We start from the raw sequence: 22,372 nt of genomic DNA, 5'->3' as shown, positions 1-22,372 counted from the left end.
TACAAGTAATGAATGCTTCAAGCGCTTTGGAAAGCAGCCTCAACAAGTTGTTATTATAATTAAAAATGAAAAATGTGATGAATACTAATTAACTACGACTGCATATAAATATGAAACAATCAAATACATATTAAGATAAAAGTAAACTGTAACTAGAATTTTAAATCAGTCCAAAAACTCTGATCAAAATCAAATCTGTTGCATGAAGTAAAATAACACGAAAGAAAATATGGTAAAAGGACGGAACTCCATTCTCTCCTGAAGAAACAGGAGAAAGAAAACAACATGTCGGAGTCCGTACCACGATGGTACATTTATTTATTTTCTCCACAACTTGAGCAGGTGCCTGATGATGCTGATGCCATTACGAAATTGTCCGAATTGACACATCTGTTCCTTGAAAAATTTAACTGCGAATCTTCATAAACTTGTTAGTAACGAAGAGGGCTTATGTGTCCAAGAATCAAATTTGCTAAATTTTCAGCAATCTCCATATATACTGCTTCACGCTCCCACTCCCTTCTTAGACTCCAGTGTTTGATCCGCAAGAGCAAAATGTCAGGAGGATATACACTCAGGGTTATTCCTCTGTCAAGCCACAGTATCCAGAGCTGCGAAAAAACCTCTGGTACGGACTGCATGAGTGTTTGTCTCTTTCAACATATTCTATTTCAAGATTACGTCTATATATATATATGTATGTATATGAAAATTTTAGTAAAAAAATCAATATTTTCGGACTAAATTTCAATATTTTTGTTGTTTGGGTGTCAATGTTTTTGGACTACATTTCAAAATCTGCCTTCCCGGATTCTGCATCAATTGGTTGCTAAATTTTTCCAGGACATGGATTCTTGGGCAGATCAGTCATCGTTGCCAAACGCAACCTCAATGTTTCAGCGGTAAGCCTCCCTGCCAACCTGTCTCGGCGTTTATGTACTACTCTCAGACTCAGAGCAAGAACCTGCTCCTCATTTGGATTGTAAGTTGCAGACCGATGGAAACTTCATGGAAAAAATTAGAGAGAGGTTAAACCATGGGAAGGTGGAGATATCACCGTCGGCATATGACACGGCGTGGGTGGCGATGGTGCCGGCCAGGGGATATTCCGGCGGTAAGCAGCCCTGTTTTCCGCAGTGTTTGGATTGGATAATGGAAAATCAGAATCCGGACGGGTCATGGGGTTTGCAGTATCCGGGGCATCCATTGCTGGTGAAGGATTCCCTTTCATGCACATTGGCGTGCGTGCTTGCTCTCCGCAAATGGAATGAAGGCCAGCAACTGGTCCAAAGGGGTAAACGGGATGCTCTTTCACTCTCTTACAAGAAAAACATAGTGAAATTTTCTTTACAGATTTTTTTCCGGATTACTATATTAAATGACCTGTTTGTCATATTGTTTCTAGGATTGGACTTCCTCAGGTCTAATGGTTGGGCTGCTAGTAGCAAAGATCAGTTTTCTCCCGTTGGATTCAGTGTTATCTTTCCTGCTATGATTAACTATGCTAAGGAACTAGATTTAACTCTGCCCTTAAGCTCAACTTTAGTTGATTCATTACTTCACCTTCGAGATTCAGAAATTAGGTTCGTTAATTTGTAGCTTTTTGCTCTTCCACATAATCTTCTTCTGTGCTAAGAAAACGTAACTTAGTTTTAATCCAAGTGTTTGCTGCAATGATCTTATCAGATTAAACCAAAACCTAGAATATGTTGCTGAAGGACTTGGAAATTCATGCCATTGGAAGGAGATATTGACACGTCAAACAAGTAACGGATCATTGTTTAATTCACCGGCTACTACTGCAGCTGCTTTGATTCACTGGCATGATGATAAATGCTTTCAATATTTGATCTCGGTTCTCAAAGTTTTTGACAGATGGGGTACTTCATGGAAATCTTATACCTGGTTCTGCAATTTTGATTACATGTACCTTCACTCATAAAGTTTATATTGATTGTTCTTTGTTAGTCCCCACTATGTATCCTATGGCTATATACACTCATCTCTGCGTGGTTGACACTCTGGAAAGGTGGGAGTAAGTAGGTATTTTGGACATGAGATTGGCTGTATTCTTGATGAAATGTACAGGTGAGTTTGAAACCGTGTATGTTTTACATTTGTAATGCGCTACTTGCTCATACAATCTGTTTCTGACTAACAGGTGTTGGCAGGGGAAAGAAGAAGAGATCTCGGGCCATGGCATTTAGACTTTTACGAACAAAAGGATACAATGTTTCTTCAGGTTTTTCATCCATTGAAAAATTTGAGACATTACAGATTTATGGATATACTTTGAGAAATCAAGTTAATTATTTTTTCTTTCTCGTCATGATTTAGATGAATTGGCATAATTTATTGACAGAGAACATTTCTTCAATATGGTTGGCATACAATACAGTGGTGTAACCACAGTTCTTAAGCTCTTCAGAGCCTCACAGATGAGGATATACAAAGAAGAAGCCATTCTTAAAAAATTTCATGCTTGGACTAGTGCTTTTCTGAAGCAGCAGCTGCTAGCGGAAGTATTCTGGACAAGCGATTGCATAAACAGGTGACGGATAAGAATTAATTAGCATACCGGAATAGGTAAGATTTATGATTGTGTCAGCTCTTCTGAGTAACTTGCATAACTTTACCTCTGGAAATTATAAGGTGGCATATGACTTGAAGAATTTTCATGGTACGCTAGATGGAGTTGGAAACAGACGAAGCATTGAACTATATGACGTTCAAAATGTTCAAATTCTGAAAGCAGCATATATGTAAACATACCAATTTATGATTGCAATATCTAGATAACGTTAGCGTCAATCATACATCGCTGTTGCAATGATCTTTACTCCATGTGGCTTTTTGTGTTTAGGTGCCCCACAATTCATAATGAAGATTTTATCCAATTCTCTGTGCAAGATTTCAGTATTTCCCAAGATCAATACCAAAAAGAACTTCAGCAAATTGCGAGGTATAATATCACCATGATAGATCATGAGCAAATGAAGTTTTATTACAGTAGGAAACTAACATATTTCCTGCCAATATAGAAAAGGTGGTACGCTGAATGCAGGTTGGATTAAATCAAGTAAGGAACGCATTACTAGTTTCTTATTTTCTGTCAGCTGCGGTTATTGTCGATCCTGGATTATCTACTGCTCGTATGCCCTTTGCTCAAGTTATTGTTCTTGTAACTTGCTTGGATGATTATTTGAATCTTTATGGATCTAGAGAAGAAGCTCTCCGTATTATCGAATTAGTACGCGAGTATGTTTTCCTTTTCTTCTTTCAGTTTACATTGATGATAAAACTATCTGAAGGGATGAACAGTACAAGAATTCCCACACAATATTCTCGGACTACATATATATAGCTGGAATATGCAGCCAGCAAAGACTAACCTCTCTGAAGAAGTTGAAACTCCAGAAGAGGATGCTATTTGGGAGATTAAAAAGATTGTGGAATTTAACAGGAGAAAACTGCTCCAGATGGTTTATCAAACAAATGGAAGCATTGTTCCCCGAGAGTGCAACGATGTCTTTTGGAAGACAAGCAAGATTGCTTACTATTTATACTCAAAGTCGGGATGAATTCACTTCTCCACAAGAAATGATGGAGGATATGAAATCATTGATTTATAAACCCCAGAACTTCCTGCTCTTGCAACCAGCTAGACCAGAGATATGTTAAAAGTTCTTGTAGAAGAGCATGTTGATTCAAGATTTTCAGCTTTCTCCAATGTAATTTACTTTACAAGAAAACCGAAAAACTATTAACCTTCTATGAGCTGCTGCCTGCTGGATTCAACTATAAGTGAGCACTGATCAGAATGAGATGAGAGAAATCCAAACAAAAAAAGACAGATTTGGTTTACAGAAGCACTGAATTCATACATGACACGACCAATCAACAAGATGATAATCAGGTGACAACAAAGACTTATGCTGCTACTTCAGTATCAATTCAGAGTTCACTTGTGTAACACTAATGTTGGATGTCATTAGATGCTTCAGTCTTCAAATATTTCACTCCACTGTCTCCTACACAATGGGCAAAGGATGCTCAATAATCAGGCTTGCTTCAGAAAAGGAACAAGGTTTAGTCTGCGTTGCATACCTTGTGCTTTCATTTCCATGATAAAATCAGAAAGCCTGATTTTGAATTGATACTCTCATACTAAACAAGGGCTTTGCCATGTATGTATATCAATTAAAAGACAACGGAGCTGATCTATCAGACGCCTGAGATATTTATTCTTTTCTGCAAGTTCCTAAAGTTTAAACAAAAATGGATATTAGTAAATGCTTATGGAAGATGAAAATCGCTTTAGTGCACATACTACAGAAAATAGAAGAATCATGATATGACAAATTAATAAGAACAGACGTCCTTGCTTGTCTCCATTGGGTCTTATGCCACTTTAATAGTACCTAGACCAACCTCCCATCCTCCCGTAAATTTCACAAGTAATAGTACTGATACCTTTCTTAAGGCAGAGGCCTGCTCTTCAAGCTTCTCTATCTCCGTTTGATCTGCTGGTGAGTTACTTGTTGGAACTGCTTCGTGTACTTTGCCCTATTTTACTTACAAAAATGATCATTTATAATAACTCAAGTAAAAATAGATTGATCCAAATTGAGTCTTGCATGCATGAACTACAAAAGGTTCTATCTTTTCTTCAACCATATAGAAGCAGTAAGAAAATAATGCCACAGTTGAGTCCATGAAGTGGAGTCTAAACCAGATGTCAGAGTTTTGCAGGAGAAATAAAGAAAAGAAATTTACTGACTTGAAATATTCCTTTGTCCTTACTGATCAAAATGCGAGGAAGATATCATAAACTCACACACCAAGAAAAATTTTGGTCAGGAATTTCCAAGTGTGGCAAAGTAAGATGCCGAATGCCTGCAAGCACTTTTCTGCAAGCATATAGCAATAAACAGCAGCTGCTGACAGAACCACTATTTTGGACAGATACGTGAGACTACTGGAGCTCTAGAGTATAAATCATAACATCAGAGAATTAGACAAGAAATCAATCTGTTTATCTCCAAGCATCACGAAATTGGCAATCAATCAGACATAACAGCAGTCAACATTTGATAAAACGAGGTTAGAGGTTTAGACTTCTGCAGCAGCATATGTAACAGACATATCAGATAAACCTCAATAATTGACACCAAAAGCAACAAGATGGAAATGATAGAATAAGGGTCCAAATCATTCTTGGCACACAGGGGAGACATTGAAAGGCAATGAGTCAAATGATAAGATTAACTCATTCTCTTTCTTCACATGAGATGCTTCGAATTCAAGCAAAGATCAATTATTGACCACCAGAGCAATCTGTTATGAGTTCCCACGACAAGTTTGGCATGAATGTTTGAAATGGTTCGATTACATGCTAAATTTCCCACATATATGTATAGCAGCTCCAACTTAAAATGCAGCGTGTTACTTAAACATAGTACTTCACTTTTTATTCAAGGAAAGGCCAACTCTTTGATTTATACTCTTGTTTAGATGAGTCTATATCCTTCCCACCAGCAGTCATCATTCAATTCCAAGAAAAAGAACCAAATAAAACACACTGAAGCCACAGAAGATAGAATTAGCGAAGCCCATAATTCCATATCAGACAACAACACACAGGACGTATAACAAACACGATATTACACGAAAGCAAGAACTTTCTGAGAATTAAGTGCGAAATATACCTTCTTAGCATTGGAGATCGTGATTAGCACAGACCTTAGAGCAGCAACAGAGGACTTGTACTGAAGTCTAGCCTCGTCGAGAGCCCCAGCGCCGATATCAAAGCTATTATGATGTTGAGGATGAGACTGCGAAGCAGCAGCCGACGCAGATGAAGACGCAGAAGAGGAGTCTGATAATACGTCGACATTAGAGTGGTGGCCTATGGTCATACTAGTGGACCCACCACCGGCATTACTCGTGGTTGCGGCGGTATTAGGAGGAGCGGAAGAGGCGGCCACGGTGGATGAGGTGGTGGACCAGAGGTTGGGATAGCAGAGCTCATCGTTCATGGCGGAAAGGATCAATAAAGCAGCCTGGATTGTTTCCTGCAGGTGCTTTTGACCATCAATGGCCAGTTCTTGTGTGGTTTTGGTGGTGTAATTACTGGACGTGGGTGAGGAACTCAGCGTTGCGGGCTTGTCTTCCATCACTGGTTCGTCCAGGAAACCGCTGGCCTGAGGAAATATTAGACCGTCGCCATTGTTACCTTTTTCGAAACAATAAGATCAAAACTGACTCTCCTGATTTTTCGCTACTTAGGCCCATCAATCATAGACTAACCCCTTCTTCTGCATGAATTAGACCCGCATTTTGCCACAGGATTTAATTTATTCTGCTTTTATAAATTTACTTCTATAATTTTTATTTTATTTTTTTACAAAAGTATATTTTAATTCCCCGTCTTTTATTTCCAATTGCAATTTGTTTTTTTGCACATAAATTTTAGAAATTATAAGCATTTTTAATTAAAAGTATTTACAGTTGGATAATTATTTAAATAATAACTTGACCAATAATATATATATAAACATAATTTTTGTAAATGTAATGAACTTCTTGCACTTTTCAAATAAAAAATAATTTGAATAAATAAGTGGGAGATAAAAAAAATTTAAATAAAAAATTACAATTATTTTAAATAAAAATGGTTTTGAGATTATTTATGTATATATATAGATAAAAGAGTGTGAGGATAACTTTATGAATCAAAAAAATTCAAAAGCTATATGCTATTTAAAAATAAAAAAATCTATGTCATCTCACTCGAGTAGGTCTATCTATATAATTATGTTTTAAACATTTACTTCGATTAGGCACTCTATTGTAAGGGGTTTTATGCCCCATTCTTCAAGATTTTAATTGCTATATTCATTTTCTTATTTATGTTATAATTTTAATAGATTTTTTATTCAAAAATTTCAAGAAGTTTATTAAATTCAGAATAATTTTAATTATGTGGCATTGCTTAGGTTATTATCTAAATAATTATCATATGGTAAAATTTTTCAATTACAACAGTTATATTTTTAAATTTTATGAGGGGTGTATCAAATTACAATTAAAAATAAAAATTGAGAGACTAAAGTAATTTTTTTTGTAAAAAAAAAAGAGTTACTATAAGAATAATATGAGAAAAATTACCCACCAAAGAGATAATTTACAATGAGTTAAAAAATAAAAAATATTTTAAAATTAAATCAAAAATTAAAAATTAAAATAAATTTTACTCCATTATAAGTAGGCTCATTCAGACATGGGTGCCATGATTTATACATTGATTTCACATGTTTGTGCGAACAATAACAAAAAGTCTGTCTTCTTGTTATTTCCCCGAATAAACAAAATAAACAAAGGGACACGTCTTCTTGTTTATTCAATTAAAAAGAAGAAAAAAGACCATCCTACTTTAATCAATTAAAATATCAAAATATCTGCAATTTGTTGTATCTGTATCTTATGACAACTATACCAAATTTGATATTTACAAATAACGTAGGTGCAACCACCTCTATTACTAATAAAAAAAGAATATAACTGGTTCTTATGTCCTAATCGTCAAAGTTTAAAGATTGCCACACTCACGGTGTTGAGTTCAAATTATTGCTAAGGTATGTAATGCAATTAAACGTATGTCTTGACTTGTGTATTGATTCACACATATAATTAGTTTTTGAATGTTGGTAATAGCAAGTCAGCTATAGAGATTTTCACGGATCCACCTGGCACAATTCTCTCTTATGGGTCTATAAAGTGTCTCTTTTTTATTTGTTATAAACAAAAAAAAAATTAAAAAAATTATGATCAAGAATATGTTTTACTACAAACAAGGGAAACTCGGAAAGGGAAATGTGTACTGTAAAAAGGGACCTGTTCTTGCATCCTAAGTTATCTCTTTAGCCCTTTTCTTGGATTTAAATGTTAGGATCATAAATCATTATGGCTAATCTTTGATTTTCTTGAATAAACCAGTAATTAAATAATCTTGATTATTATATGGTAGTAGCATAAGATTACTTCATATTCCTATCCAAATTAGTGGAAAAGCTGATTAAATAAACCATTTAATTTCGTACCATTCAATAAAAGTCATCTAGCTAGCTGCTGCCTTGGAAGTTCCCCTCCTAGTTTATATAATTTTGACATTATTCTACACATGGTGGGGGATGGAGAAAAAAGAGAAAATCTTGAACTAACACCTTCTGACCAATGAGCATTTGGCCGAAACATAGTCATCAGACTCAAAAGTTCCTATTTTTCTCGGACAACTTGGAGGAACATCGGCTTTGAGCAAGATTGTTGAGACTTGAATTCAACAGTTTTCCACCAGAAACCAAGAACCTGCTTGAGATTGAGACCCGTTTTGATCTTGTATTGGTTTGAGAGAAATCAAGATCTACATCTGTCTTAAAGTTGACTTCTCTCTGTCCCTTCATAAATCTGGTCAGAAGCTGCAGATTTTTCAGCTGGGCGCTTATAGTTATTGGTTTCTTGGAAGGGTAAATGATGGGGGAGGAGGAGAGACTCCCAACTCATAGCGATGAAGTGCAAGAGAATGAGCAGCAGCCCAAGAACGGGATCCGGAGCTCTTGTTGTGCTCCAGTTTATTGGTTTAAAATGCTTGCAAAGGAATTGCATTGGAGCTTTGTATTTGGGGTAATAATCGTGTACGGTATGAGCCAAGGACTTGGGGGAGCTCTTGCAAGGGTTGGCACAGAGTATTACATGAAGGATGTGCAGAAAGTGCAGCCTTCTGAGGCTCAGGTTTACTCTGGAATCACTTCAATTCCTTGGATTGTGAAACCACTCTGGGGTCTTCTCACCGATGTTGTTCCGATTTCGGGGTATCAACGGAGACCTTATTTTGTTTTTGCTGGTAAAAATGTCTAATAGCTTTAGTTTAGTTGTATAATTGAGGTTTCATTGTGCTACTTTAGTTGTTCTTTATTGCCTTTAATAATCTTACACTTGTGCACTTAGGTATGTTTCTGGTACTAGGTTGCTTATTTATGGTAATTTGTAATTTAGGTAGTAAAGTTTAGTTAGTGATTGATGTAGTAAAACAGATTCCTCTTGATGCCATCTAAATTTCCTATCTTGTATGATCCTGTAATCCTTACTCATAATGTCTCTTAAAATGGGGAGAATGCTAATCAGAATGTTCTTTTGGACACTTTGTCAGCTGAAATTATGAACTTGGCAACCCATAAATTAACTTGGTAGAGCTGAAAATGTCCATCTTCATCTTATGTAATGATGTAAGTGATGTGCAGGTCATAGATTCAACTGAATTAACAACTAAAACAAACTGTTGAAAATTCTGAATTATTGCACATTTTTCAGTCAGCAATGCATCAAGCAACGGAAAGAAATAGAATTCTCTGTGCAGTCGTTAGGAAATACTACTGACGGAGATTTCTTGGAAAAACAAAGTATTAATCTTCCCTTTCATTGTCCTCCAGAAATTTTAGATTTTATCCCTCTGAAAGTGCCTTATAATTGACTGCCATTATACATGGTTTCTTTTGTAAATGATTGTTTCACAGTTGCACATTATAATGGTTGTGGAAATAACTCACGAGTATTCCATTTTGCTGTGGTAAATTTTATTTTCCAGGTTCCCTTGGAGTCATAGCTATGCTTTTCTTATCATTGCACAAGGAGCTACATATAGTATTAGCATTACTTGCATTGACAGCCGGGAGTGCCAGTGTTGCCATTGCAGATGTAACTGTTGATGCTTGTGTGGCACAGAAAAGCGGCAGTCATCCTTCCCTAGCAGCTGACATGCAAAGCTTATGCGCATTGAGCTCTTCAATAGGCGCGCTTGTGGGATTTTCTTTCAGCGGTATCTTTGTTCACTTAATAGGTCCCCAGGTTAGTTCTTTCCATTGTTTTCGATAAAATCCTCTTCATTTTAGAAATTACAAGCTTCTGAAAATGCAATTGTTTTACACTTTTTATACTTCTCTATGAATAAGGGGGTCTATGGCTTGTTGACAATACCAGCTGGGCTCGTCTTCATAGTTGGTATTTTGCTCAAGGAACCTCGGACATCCAGCTTTGCTTATGAACAGGTATCGCACCTTCCTATTCCATATTCCGGATTATAAGAACAAACTGAAATTCTAATTTCAGTTTCCGGTTTCAGATCAACCAGAGCTTTCTAAATGCCGGTAAAGCTATGTGGAAGACATTGAAATGCCCAGATGTGTGGAGGCCGTGTTTGTATATGTATTTGTCCTTTTCGTTGAGTCTAAACATCTCTGAGGGGATGTTCTACTGGGCCACAGATTCAGAGGCTGGTCCATCGTTTTCTAAGGTAAATCTGGTCTGAATTCTCAGCTGATCTTCGCATTACTTAGAACCAAGTGATCCATGATATTTCCATTACTTTGTAAGAACAACAAACTGTGTGATGAACTGCAAAACAAAGTAAAGAAGGGAATTAAGCCATTTTATTCCACTGTCGTGTTGGCTGTTAACTGTTGTCTATATGATTTGCTGTTGTTTGTTTAATCATTAACATGAAATCATTTGGATCAGGTTGTTAATCGATGATTGAGCCTTCTGGGAGAGGAATTGAAAATCATGTTCTGCCTTTACAAGTGTTCATGTTTGTGCATATTCAAAAATATTATGTTTCAGCTTTTTGATTATGCTTGACCTATAAATGCAGAAAAAATACGCAACTTCTTTTGTTGTGTCTGTGTGAGAAGTAAATTTATATAAACTTTGCTCCCTCGCCAATTTCTTCATTCGTACAATATTAGTGATGTATAAATATCAAAAGGGCTTATGGTAAGTTGCAAAATTTGTATCGGTTTGTGGACAAAACGTCATAATACCTTCTCGAGATGCTACGACTAATTGTCATAATCCATGTTGTTAATGCAGGAAATAATAGGTTATGTCATGGCAATTGGCTCCATCGGCTCTCTTCTTGGGGCGATATTATATCAATACGGCTTAAAGGACTACCCCTTCCGCGATCTACTCTTCTGGGCTCAGATACTATCATGTCTCTCTGGAATGCTCGATTTGGTGCTTGTGCTCCGCTGGAACTTAAACCTCATGATACCTGATTATTTCTTTGTGGTGATCGATGCAAGTGTGTCCCAAATGATCGGCCGGCTGAAATGGATGCCACTTCTTGTCCTAAGCTCAAAGCTCTGCCCACCTGGCATTGAAGGCACCTTCTTTGCCTTGCTCATGTCGATTGATAACGCAGGACTTCTCACTTCATCATGGTTAGGAGGCTTGTTACTTCATATTCTGAACGTTACAAGGACAGAATTTGGTAATTTCTGGCTCGCCATTTTGATACGGAACGTCCTGCGGATCAGCCCACTTTTTCTGCTATTTTTGGTTCCGAGAACAGATCCGAATGCTTCTATTCTTCCGGACGAAGTTTTGAATTCAAAGGAGGTTGCTGAAACTCGAGCTCCTGACAATGTGGAGCTCGTTGCGCTGGTCGAGAGCATGGACGGTAGATAGATTTGTTGTATATTTTCAACCTCATAAGAGTACTGAAGTTGGTGAAACCTAAGCTACAGATCTAAGAAGAGAATGATCATATCATGTTAGGCCATTTTATTCTTTCATTTGGTTATACATTTTGAAACACACACTTCAATTTTGTTGGACACCATTCAAATTTAAAGGAATATATATTGCTTATTCCCTTGAAATTGTTATTGTGTATTCACTAACTAATATATGGGTTTAATTATACTTTGACCTCACAAACAATGTCAAATTACATTTTTTCTCAATTTCTTTTTCTAAAATTACACCTTACACCCCTTTCAAAAATACGATATTTACATCTGACTTCATTCTTTTAGGATTTGAGCGAAAAATATTGATATCGATAAAACCAAATTGCATAAAATTTTAATTTGATCCGTCATTAACATTCTCATTTTGTACTTATAGTATCGTCGCACGCGGTTCTTACAAGCATATAAAAAGAATATTGGTGTGATATGATAAGAATAAAAAAATTTGTAAAAAGAACAAATTATAATAAATGTGAAAAAGTAAGTTGCGAGAGTTGTGCAATAGGCGACAGTTAAGAGAAAAAAATAAAATTATAAAATTATTAAAAAAATATTAAAATTACTAATTTGACCAAATTTTATTAAAGGGAATAAATGAAATAAAGAGTAAATTTGGGTATTCAAAATTTTCTTTTATAATAGTATAAATAAGGTAAAAAATATAGTGATGTTTATCTACTCTATTTGTATATATTATATTTATCGTTTTTATAAGTAAAAATACTTTAAAAAATATTTATTCCCATGAAGCCATGCTCAACCCTCCTTTTATTTTCCATTGATTGGACTTGAATAAAGATTTTATAAGAATATTTTTAGATAAAAGTAATAATTATATTATTATATCAAAATTTTAAAATATCTATTGATACATTAATATAATGAAATGATATTTTATACGCATCATAGGTCTCAACCTTAATTATTGGGATATTTGTTTTAGTTCTTTTAATTAAATTAATTAATTTTCCCCAAAGGAATAGGTAGTAGTCTATACCCACACAAGGGTGTTTGACAAAGTTAGCCTTATTCGGGAGTAGGGTTTCTCTCCTGACCAATCGCTCCCCCATTGACATTCTTCTCCTTTATGCCCCAAACCAAACAGCAGGTAAACAATGTACCTCCATTCCACGATCCATCTCTTTGAATTTTACTATTTTTTTATTTGTTTATATATTCCCTCTGTCAAAATTATGCTTTTATGTGCTCATCTTTCATTTTATTACTGGTTTTCAAGAACTTAAATTTTAACAGTTCTACTTTAAAGTCAATGAGGGGAAAGAAAATCTTGAAACCCTTTTGAGTTTTGATACTTTTTAGCGTGAATTCATGTGGAAGTACCTTGGTTCTTTTCTGAATAATGGCAATGAATGAGCAATCTCGGAACCCAGCTCGGTTTTTGTGTGCATTCGTGCATTAGCCTTCAATCGTGGTGAAAAGATTTGATTTTTTTAGGACATTTCCCTATGATTTATTATTGGGGTTAAGACATTAGTGAACTCTAGTGGAATTTTGGCATGAACATGCAGAAGGAATTAGATGGTACTGCAATTATCCCTTTTTCTTTAGGAATTGAGATTTGAAGTACGTTGGTAATTTGGGTACTACTAACGTCGGTATTTTTAAAAGATGAAAGAGTGCATGTATCTACTGTTGTGGATACGGGCTGTATAACGTGGAATTGTTGCCATGGAAAAGGTCTCTGCATCGTATGTCTTCAGAATCATATTCCATCAGTCGGAGAAAAAATGTTTTGGATCAAGTTTGATGACACAGATTCTCAAGAAAAGGAAATATTGTTTGGAAAATTTCTGTGCTGAACTCAGGAATGATGTTGTCCGGCTTGCACATCATAGAATTTGGTCCTTTAAACGTTTTTGAGGTTTCCCTGAGAAGCCAAAGAGCACCTCTGACTGTTGCAAGAGTTATGCAATTCACCATTCCTTTTGGTTTCAGTTCATTCTGGAACCTTTTAAACTGTAGCAGCATAAATATGGACAGAGATAAATGTGGTATCTCGTACATACACAACGGTTTCATTGTTTCAATTTTATGATTAACACTCGCTGTCTTCATTATCTTATGTGTGAATTTGAAATTATAGTTCGAATCTGGATGGCAAAATATCATATGTTAACTAATGAATGAGAAATTATACTTGCAAATGCACTCTAGTTAAATATCATGCCATTTTGTTTCTCATCCCCCCTGGCAGATAAATTAATGGATACGGTAACAGGTTCCTCTTGGCTCATTCCACTAATAGGATAATTCTTTTGATTGTGTTGTTTGTTGTAGTGTTAATTGATCTAATTAGTTTTTCTGCCTCATTTGTTGTTTCGCTTCATTGAATCACATTTCCTTTCTATGGATATACGGTTCACATAATTTTTGGTCTGCAGATTAAAAATGAGTGGGCAAAACCTTTCAAGCAATCATTGTTCCAGAACATACTGGACACCGACAATGGAGCGGTATTTTGTGGATCTCATGTTAGAGCATATTCATAGAGGGAATCGAATTGGGCATACATTTAACAAGCAAGCCTGGACAGATATGCTGGCTGTCTTTAATGCCAAGTTTGGATCTCAATACGACAAAGATGTACTGAAAGGCCGTTATACAAATTTGTGGAAACTATTTAACGATGTTAAAAATCTCCTTGGCCAGAAGGGTTTTTCTTGGGATGAAACTCGGCAAATGGTGGTGGCTGATGACTATGTATGGGAGGCATATATTAAGGTGAGTTACTTTGCAGTGTCTACCTTATGTTGATCTCCAATACTGTTCCTGATCTTTTCTTGCATGCAGATTAATCCAGAAGCAAGACCTTACAGAACCAAATCAGTGCTCAATTTTGATGATTTGTGCTTGATATATGGGTATACTGTTGCTGATGGAAGATACAGCCGTTCGAGCCATGATGTAGATTTTGAGGATGAGAACCCAGGGGCTCATTTGGGTTTGTCTATTTTCATCTTGCACAACTTGATTAAAGTCACAATAGCAAGCACTGTTTATTACTTTAAAATCATTGATATGGCTTAGTTGGTTTTAAACTAATATATCAACTTTATTGGTTAGGAAGAGCTTAAGAAATTTAGAGCTTTGTGTTGTCTCAATAGAGGGTGCTCTTATGGCCATATGATATGATAAGATTTTTGTTCTCATTGAGGTCCAGTGATGATTCATCTAGCTTTTAAAGAAGCAGAGCTGTTAGCTAATCTATCTCACTGCTCAGCCTAGGGAATGATGATAGAAGTTATTATTGTCATTAGCTTATGGCTAATGAAGTTTCTTCATAAACAAAATGTGATTGCTTATTGAATAGCTAAGAGTAAACTTTGTCTTGACAGGTGAACGTAATAGTAATTTAGCCTCTTCAACTAGTTCGAGAACGGATTGGACGCCAGACATGGACCAGTACTTTATTGAGTTGATGCTGAAACAGCAAGAAAGAGGCAACAAGCTTGACAGTACTTTCACAAAACAAGCCTGGACGGAAATGCTCGCATTGTTTAATGCCAAATTCAGCTCTGAATATAATAAAAGAGTTCTGAGACACAGATACAAAAAATTGTGGAAATATTATTGTGATTTAATGACATTGGTCAAACAAAAAGGTTTTGTCTGGGATGAGAAACAGGAAATGGTGGTTGCTCATAACAATGTTTGGGATGCTTATATGAAGGTATACCAGTTCTACTCAAAATGCAGTTATTTGTTTCTATTTGTTGTTCAAGGAATTTACATGATGAATGTAGGCACACCCTCATGCTCGATCATATAGAGCCAAAGTCTTTCCGGGCTATAACAATCTGGCACTGATATTTGGGGAAATGACCAGTAAGGAAAGCCAGATTGATTGCCATCAAGACAAAGACATTAAAAGTGAAGCTGTAGTTGCAAAAGCCGGTTTGTTCAATTTTCTCTACTTGAAATCATGAAAAAAAGTGACAGTTGTTTATCAGTACATCATAGTTTTTGGTTAGAATTATTATACGTCATGGTGCTGTAATGTCCAGTGATTTAAGACCTCCAGATTCTGAGCGATAGAAAAATCATGAGAAAATATATTGGAAGCTAAATTCACATGCCAGTAGGTCAACATTTCAACCATACTAATGTTATATGCAAGTAATGACACTAATGTCACAGCGAGTTGGTTTTTCTAGGGAACCATCTGGAAGTTCTAGGCTTGCATCTGATAATTATACTGGAGAAAAACTTAGCATACAATGCTTAGGTGATGATTCAAGAAATAACTTCGAATTTCTGCTGATGTCTGAACTGGATTTGATTTTTGTTGTTATTATATGTTTGCTGAACTCTGTTTTACCTTCTTATTACTGATCTCTATCTACGATCTATAAATTTGCAGGCAGCGAACGTTCTAGAACATATTGGACTCCACCAATGGACCGGTTTTTTATTGATTTGATGCTCGATCAAGTGCATGGAGGAAATCGAATTGGACCGTCATTTATCACCCAAGCCTGGAATGACATGGTTGAGTCATTTAATGCAAACTTTAATTCTCATCATGATAGGGAAGTTCTGAAGAATAGATACAAGCATTTCAGGAAGCAATACAATGATGTTAGGATCCTTCTACAGCATAAAGGTTTTTCATGGGATGAAGGCCGAGAGATGTTAACAGCTGAAGATCATGTTTGGGATGCTTATATTAAGGTTACTTCTACTTTTACCGGGTTTTTGTCAATATTCTTTTGTTTTCTTTTAGTCACATACAATATTTGCAGGCACATCCAGATGCCCGATCATACAGAGTTAAAACTGTGCCCTGTTATCACAAATTATGCGTCATATATGGACAAGATAAGTTTGATGGATCGTACAGCTGTTTGGTTGGCAGCACAGATCCAGCTGTTGGAACTTTTTGTATGAAAATAGGTACATGTTCATTTCAGATTCACAAGTTCAAAATTTGTTTGAACTCATAGTTAAGGTGGAGAAAAAAATTGTGTATGTCATACTATGCCACGAGGCCTGTGACATGTAGTTTGTGCCATGTTGGTCCTGATTCAACCAAGGTGTTGTATTTTCTAAAGGATTTAGCAAAAAAGAGAATTCATGTCAACTTTTAGACAGCTCCAAACTGCTCTAGTAACAGAATGAAATATCTTTCAGTGTTTTTGTAGGACAAGTAAATCAAGGAAACAAGAGGATATGTGAATTTCGTCAAAACCTCTGTTTCATCACCGGATCCATCCATTAAAGCATTTTTATCAGTTTCAGCGTGAAAAGGATCTTTCATCTCTACATATTTTTTCACCCTCCAATAGGTAACGGCAAGCGAGAAGAATCCCATGCTGGTGCAGATCCCATAACAGATTGGTCGTATCCTATGGAACAATATTTTGTTGATCTTATGTTGGAGCAGGTACTCCATGGTAATAAGATCGATAATGAGTTTGGTGAGCAAGCTTGGGCTCACATGACGCTTTCATTTAAAGAAAAATTCGGCTTGCAGTATGAGCAGCATATTCTAGAAAATCGTTATTTGAGCTTGATGAAACAGTATATTGAGATCAGCAACCTCCTAAATGAAGAAGGATTCTTGTGGGATGAAGCTTCGCATACGATTGTAGGTGACAGTGATACATGGGAATCATATGCTAAGGTATGCGTTATTTGTTTAAATGAAATATCATATCCATAACCGAAATTGCTTTCGATCAATCACATGGGAATGACATGACAGGAAGATTGTATGTTTGCATTGTTTAAACTCTGCTCGTCTTGCTAATAATGTCCTTTTTGTCACAAGGACTTAGAAAATGTTTTCTGCAGGAGCATCCAGAGGCAGTTTCATATAAAGATAAAGTCGTCAGATATTACAGCGAGTTATGTGCTATTTTTGGACCAGCTGACTTAGTTGATGTAAAAGCAAGCTCTGAAATGGTTATGGAACTTGATCAACATCCTGTAGATATGAAAGTTGACAAATACTCTGGAGATCTTCCAGTTACGTTGCTGGAAACGGAGATATACGATCAAGTGAGAAAGCGCACAGCATCAACATCTTTGGAATCTTGTAACAAGGCACAAAAAACTGGCAAGAAAAAGGCTCAAGGGACCTATACCAACGTCACGAGCATGGCAACAGAGTTGGTCAATAAGGAAGCAGGGAATAAGTATTTTGCAATAGAGAGTGCCATTGATGCACTCCAAGCCATATCTGATATAGATGACGAGCCTTTATTGGAAGGTTGTGATCTATTGGAGGATGAGAGGAAGGCAAAGACATTTTTGGCATTGGATGCTACTCTCAGGAAGAAGTGGTTGCTCAGAAAGCTTGGACGCTCTTGAGTTTCAATCTTGGCCTTCTGCATTTCTGAACTTTGCTGAAGCCGCAGACTAACTTTGTAGAACAGAATTATGCATGCATGGAAAGTTTTGTCCTCTCTATTAGCAGTTTCTGCATTTCTGAACTTTACTGAAGCCGCAGACTAACTTTGTAGAGCAGAATTATGCATGCATGGAAAGTTTTGTCCTCTTTATTAGCAGTTTCTGCTGATCTGAGGTTTTTGCATATTAACTATGTTTCGTAGCAGGTAGCTGCATAACTTGCTATGCATGTAAGAAGTTACTCACTGCAGTTGTACGTGAACTTATTGTTCAAAAAGTGGTTAATATTCAGATTTGGTATCTCATTTTTCACCTACCAAAACAACAAATTTTTACTTTTCACAAACATTTCCAGGCAGTGGTTTGTTTACCACATTACTTGCTGCAAATCTTCTACGTTGTCAAGTGTATAAAGATGAATACAGGCAGCCAAAGGCCAAGGACATTCTAAACCAGACTGTTTCCAACTTGGCCAATTTACCTTATTACTTGTTTTAACTGGTAAAAGACGGCAGCGAATTTATGCCAAAAGAAAACTTCTGAAGGATAGGTAGCATACCACTATACAGCGAATCAGTAAATTAAATCTAAACAAACAACATATAACTTGAAGAAAACTTGCCATTGTTAACTGAAATTTCCCAAAAAGAATCACACTAAGCTGTCAAAAATCAATGTTTAACCATTTGGTGTAATACACACAAGTACTAGGGGAGATAACCCCATCAGGTGTGCACAAACTAATTCGGGGACAAGCACCAAAACGGACCGTAGCAAATGCTCCTAACCTTGGACCCTTTCCGGCCCCTGCTCCATTCGCAAATCTATAACAAATTGTTCCAATAGGAATTGAATGATAATCTCCTAATCCAGTGCTCTTCACCTCTATGATATCATTGTCTAAAACCATCGAATTCAATATTTCTCCAACTTGTTGGCAAGAAATTTCAAATGTCACCACTCGATTCTTCTTCAGATCATTGTGGACTCCCTCCAAAATAGCAACCTTCTGCACACGTAGATACCTAAGGCACAACTGTTTAAGTATATTTATAAGTTCTTTGTCGAGGTTCCCATCAACGTACCATTCACCTCCACTTATTTCCTTAGAAGGTTCAAACTCAACTGACATGTAATGTTTCTTTCCCTTGTTTTGAATGTTTACCACCTCTTTGATCAATTTCTTGGCCAACAATGACTTGAGTGATTTATTGACAACATGATCAGTGAGCTTCGTCTCTTGTTTGATGTCTCTTGCCCAATTGCCCAAATCTTTTTTACCTTTGATCGAATCGAGGATTGCACGTTCAGCATCTATGAGACCTGGTGGACCTGTTTCCGGTCGTTTCCGCTTAAGGGAGGGACTTACAAGTGAGCGACTCATACCTGTCAAGAATGGTTATTAATATCAGGAGGAAATAACTCGTTGTAGCACTTAAATTCTTAAAATCTACAAAAGAAAATCATTAAAAAGAAACATAACTCTTCAAGAACATCAAAAAGTAAGACAATAATATCAAATTTGTAAAAAGTCTTCAACTTCAAACATTTCTCACAAAATACTTTTCCAGAAATATAAAAGATATCTGATAAGCTTCTAACCTGTAGTGGCTTGTAGCAAACATAGAACACAAACAAAATTTAGCAATTGGACCAAAATTCAACAATTTAGGAATTGAGATAACAATCAAGCAGATAGCATTTAGCAATTATTTAAACATTAGTAGGTTCAACAATATTGCAGCAATCTTCAGCATTTATTTCAGCGATTCACTAATATTTTCCCGAAATAATCTTTACCTACTTCAGCAATAATTGTAGTAATTTAAGCAAATACCACCATCCCACAAATGACGGGAATTTCAATAATTCCGGTCGACATAGGCAAACCCTCCATAGATATTCCATTTATTTCTTGTATGCACGTGAACATATCAACTATAATATAATTTTATAATAACAAATCGTGCTATTTACAAGTTTGTGAAGAAGAACAAAAACACAGAATTTGGGGAAAGAAATACCGTTGTGCTCAAATAGTTTACAGTCTTCTCACTGTAGCTATGGTGTGCAAAAGATCAGACTTTCGAGTAAATCTACAAAAATAGACTTTGATATCGAGAGCCCATGTCAGAGAAGATTTTGTTGTTCTATCGCCCAGATCAAGAAAAACCACAAAAGAATTCAAATTTGATTCAAGTTTGCTTGTGCCCAACGAAGAAAAGGCGCTAACGAGTTAGAATAGGGCATTAGATTCGATTTTTGGAAACTGTTATTATTTTTATTTTTAATAATGATGTTCTATTTGTTTTACATCTTGAGATAAACTGATATTATAAAACTCTAATTTTCAAATTATAACCATTAAGTTGTTACTATTATGTTTAGTAATAACTAGTAAATATAAATGCACCTCGTGCTGTATGCATAATTTTTAATTTTTTAATATTAATTTTTTATTCTTTCTCATCTTAAAATGATATATAAATAAGGAAAGATTTAAGTGATAACTCTCTAATTGTCACGATTTTATAGCGATTTAATCTTCCTTTTTAAGCCAAAACATTCATAATCATGTGATTTTATTGCATATTCAGCCAAAAGGTAAGATATGAGGCAAAGATGGCAAAAATCAAGTTAAAATCGGAATTGAAGGCATCAAAAAGGAAAAAGGAGATTACAATGCAATTTCTGCAGGATTAACTAAGCGTGCCCACGCTCAGTGGAGTGGTCAACTCGGGTGAAGAAGGAAAACGAGTGATTTCCGCAAGAGAAACAGGAATGAAGCGCTTAGATTTGGAAAGAATTCCTTAAAACATGTTATTTGTGATTTATTTACCTTTTTAGAGTTAATTATGTATTTATCCCCCATCTACGTCTAGATTCATATGAGACTTTTATTATAAATAAAGGGGGTCTTTTCATTTGAAGGGGCTTCGTTGTTCGTTAGAATTCAATAGAATACCTTATTTTCATTAGCTTATTTCACCCTCTTTCTTTTATTTTTAATTTATAATCGGAGTTAATGGAATTCCACTTTTTAGTGTGTTCTTCTATTAACATGTCTGGCTAAATTCCTCATTTTCTGGTTAAGGTATGGTGATTGCTTGATTTGTAATATGTTGTGAGATCTAATCTGCTCCTTTTACACTTGTTAAATGAATATTCATACTATTCGCTGTGCTTTAATTGCAAACGTCTCATCTATGAATGATTCGGCCGGTTGTTCATTATCAAGAAGGTTTGCTTAGCTAAATGGACTTTATAAATCCGTGTAATTGTTTATTTAGTTTAATGCTTAGTAGCAACGTAGCGTGATTAATTATGTCATAGTAATTAATTGTGTTATGGGGAATGCATGATCTAGTTTAAACGAATTATCCTCGTAGGAATTTGTTAATTAGAATCAGGCTTTTCTAATTCTTAATGTTGTTAATAGATTAAATCTTGTGGACGTTCCCAAGGTTGTCTGTTAATTAGGGATCTAGCCAACAATCGTACCTTGGCTAACGAAAAGGTAAGAAAAGGTGAGGTAGTTAGATCGTACCAACAACCATAACTGATTTATTTGTATACATAGTTTTATTTTTGCATGAATGATCAACTTTCAAGAATCAAACATGATCCTATCCTTAACCGGAAAATCTCTCTCTCGTATTTTCGTCAGGTAATTTCAATTATTTTCTAGCTTATTTAGTTTTTAAGTATTTCTTTTTATCATCAAATCTCCCCCCATTATTTTCTTTTTCCTCAAAGAAATCAACTTAAAGTCAGTCTCTGTGGAATCGACCCTACTTTCACTTTCACAAGTGTTGTAGGAATTATTTTTTGTGGTCTCGACACTCATCAAATTTTGGCGCCGTTGCTGGGGATTGGCGTTTTTAAGAAAATTTCTTTTCTTGTTACTTGATTTTTTTTTTTTTTTGTTACTTGGTGTAATACTATAATCTTCTTATACAGGTGAACTTGAATCCAATTCAAGATTGAGAAGACTGGACGGAGATTTCCAAAGGAAACCAAGCAACAAGTTGAAAGGATACCCACTTCTTCGGAGTCGTAGTTAGCACAAGAGATATTGAACACTTGAAGTGAACCATAGCACACAACCCAATTGCAATCATGTGGGCCAATACTCAACAGTTTGGGACTAGATACGACAATCCTCCGGTGAATGAGGTAATGCATCTTCCATTTATGATCGTTTTGATAAACTTTTGTCCCTTGTTGAAAGAGTTGTCGAAGAAGAATTCCAACAAATGAAGGCTTGTCGAATATGTAATTTTATAGCACATCCCACCGATTTGTGCCCTATGCTTCAAGAAGAAACCATCGAGCATGTCAATGTTGTTGGAGGACTATGATCCTTATTTCAACATGTACAATCCAGGAAGGACAGATTACCCAGTCTTAGC

General features: G+C 35.8%; 4 protein-coding genes and 1 pseudogene across 8 annotated transcripts; 3 read left to right on the top strand and 2 right to left on the bottom strand.

The window, feature by feature from the left end:
• Positions 868–3,698, top strand: LOC105165081 (annotated as a pseudogene).
• On the bottom strand, positions 3,727–6,305 carry LOC110012131 (mediator of RNA polymerase II transcription subunit 30-like). The gene is made up of 4 exons (XM_020694560.1): positions 5,709–6,305; positions 4,474–4,566; positions 4,108–4,261; positions 3,727–4,031 (listed from the first exon to the last, which is right to left on the bottom strand). The coding sequence occupies exons 1-3, from the start codon at positions 6,174–6,176 to the stop codon at positions 4,163–4,165; spliced, it is 660 nt and encodes a 219-aa protein (XP_020550219.1). The 5' UTR covers positions 6,177–6,305; the 3' UTR covers positions 3,727–4,031; positions 4,108–4,162.
• LOC105164877 (probable folate-biopterin transporter 2) lies at positions 8,169–11,725 on the top strand. Of its 2 annotated transcripts, none has more exons than XM_011083686.2 (5): positions 8,169–8,902; positions 9,644–9,903; positions 10,008–10,103; positions 10,178–10,348; positions 10,924–11,725. In XM_011083686.2, exons 1-5 carry the CDS (start codon positions 8,530–8,532, stop codon positions 11,521–11,523), a joined length of 1,500 nt encoding a protein of 499 aa, XP_011081988.1. In that variant the 5' UTR covers positions 8,169–8,529; the 3' UTR covers positions 11,524–11,725. The 2 variants fall into 2 exon arrangements, with proteins under 2 accessions (XP_011081988.1, XP_020550742.1); XM_020695083.1 differs by having other exon boundaries at positions 8,701–8,870.
• On the top strand, positions 12,585–18,272 carry LOC105164875 (L10-interacting MYB domain-containing protein). Of its 3 annotated transcripts, none has more exons than XM_011083684.2 (9): positions 12,585–12,696; positions 13,991–14,330; positions 14,400–14,550; positions 14,945–15,279; positions 15,353–15,503; positions 15,970–16,280; positions 16,352–16,502; positions 16,895–17,232; positions 17,403–18,272. In XM_011083684.2, the coding sequence occupies exons 2-9, from the start codon at positions 13,998–14,000 to the stop codon at positions 17,919–17,921; spliced, it is 2,289 nt and encodes a 762-aa protein (XP_011081986.1). In that variant the 5' UTR covers positions 12,585–12,696; positions 13,991–13,997; the 3' UTR covers positions 17,922–18,272. The 3 variants fall into 3 exon arrangements, with proteins under 3 accessions (XP_011081986.1, XP_020550728.1, XP_011081987.1); XM_020695069.1 differs by having other exon boundaries at positions 17,380–17,635; XM_011083685.2 differs by lacking the exon at positions 12,585–12,696 and adding an exon at positions 12,728–13,600.
• Positions 18,618–20,219, bottom strand: LOC105164874 (DNA-directed RNA polymerase III subunit RPC6-like). Of its 2 annotated transcripts, none has more exons than XM_020694961.1 (2): positions 19,985–20,219; positions 18,618–19,346 (listed from the first exon to the last, which is right to left on the bottom strand). In XM_020694961.1, exon 2 carries the CDS (start codon positions 19,342–19,344, stop codon positions 18,625–18,627), a length of 720 nt encoding a protein of 239 aa, XP_020550620.1. In that variant the 5' UTR covers positions 19,345–19,346; positions 19,985–20,219; the 3' UTR covers positions 18,618–18,624. The 2 variants fall into 2 exon arrangements, with proteins under 2 accessions (XP_020550620.1, XP_020550621.1); XM_020694962.1 differs by lacking the exon at positions 19,985–20,219 and adding an exon at positions 19,761–19,869.

Source organism: Sesamum indicum, linkage group LG6 (genome assembly GCF_000512975.1).
Source record: "Sesamum indicum cultivar Zhongzhi No. 13 linkage group LG6, S_indicum_v1.0, whole genome shotgun sequence".
Lineage (NCBI taxonomy): Eukaryota > Viridiplantae > Streptophyta > Magnoliopsida > Lamiales > Pedaliaceae > Sesamum > Sesamum indicum.
This window is presented reverse-complemented; position numbering and strand designations above follow the sequence as displayed.

Coding starts and splice junctions, on each gene's coding strand:
- LOC105164874 (XM_020694961.1), bottom strand. CDS start 19,344: ATGAGTCGCTCACTTGTAAGTCCCTCCCTTAAGCGGAAACGACCGGAA.
- LOC105164875 (XM_011083684.2), top strand. CDS start 13,998: ATGAGTGGGCAAAACCTTTCAAGCAATCATTGTTCCAGAACATACTGG. Junction 16,503..16,894: donor AACTTTTTGTATGAAAATAG/GTACATGTTCAT, acceptor ACCCTCCAATAG/GTAACGGCAAGCGAGAAGAA. Junction 17,233..17,402: donor CATGGGAATCATATGCTAAG/GTATGCGTTATT, acceptor TGTTTTCTGCAG/GAGCATCCAGAGGCAGTTTC.
- LOC110012131 (XM_020694560.1), bottom strand. CDS start 6,176: ATGGAAGACAAGCCCGCAACGCTGAGTTCCTCACCCACGTCCAGTAAT. Junction 4,567..5,708: donor CGATCTCCAATGCTAAGAAG/GTATATTTCGCA, acceptor TAAGTAAAATAG/GGCAAAGTACACGAAGCAGT. Junction 4,262..4,473: donor AGGCCTCTGCCTTAAGAAAG/GTATCAGTACTA, acceptor TTTAAACTTTAG/GAACTTGCAGAAAAGAATAA.
- LOC105164877 (XM_011083686.2), top strand. CDS start 8,530: ATGATGGGGGAGGAGGAGAGACTCCCAACTCATAGCGATGAAGTGCAA. Junction 8,903..9,643: donor ACCTTATTTTGTTTTTGCTG/GTAAAAATGTCT, acceptor TTTATTTTCCAG/GTTCCCTTGGAGTCATAGCT. Junction 9,904..10,007: donor TTCACTTAATAGGTCCCCAG/GTTAGTTCTTTC, acceptor TCTATGAATAAG/GGGGTCTATGGCTTGTTGAC.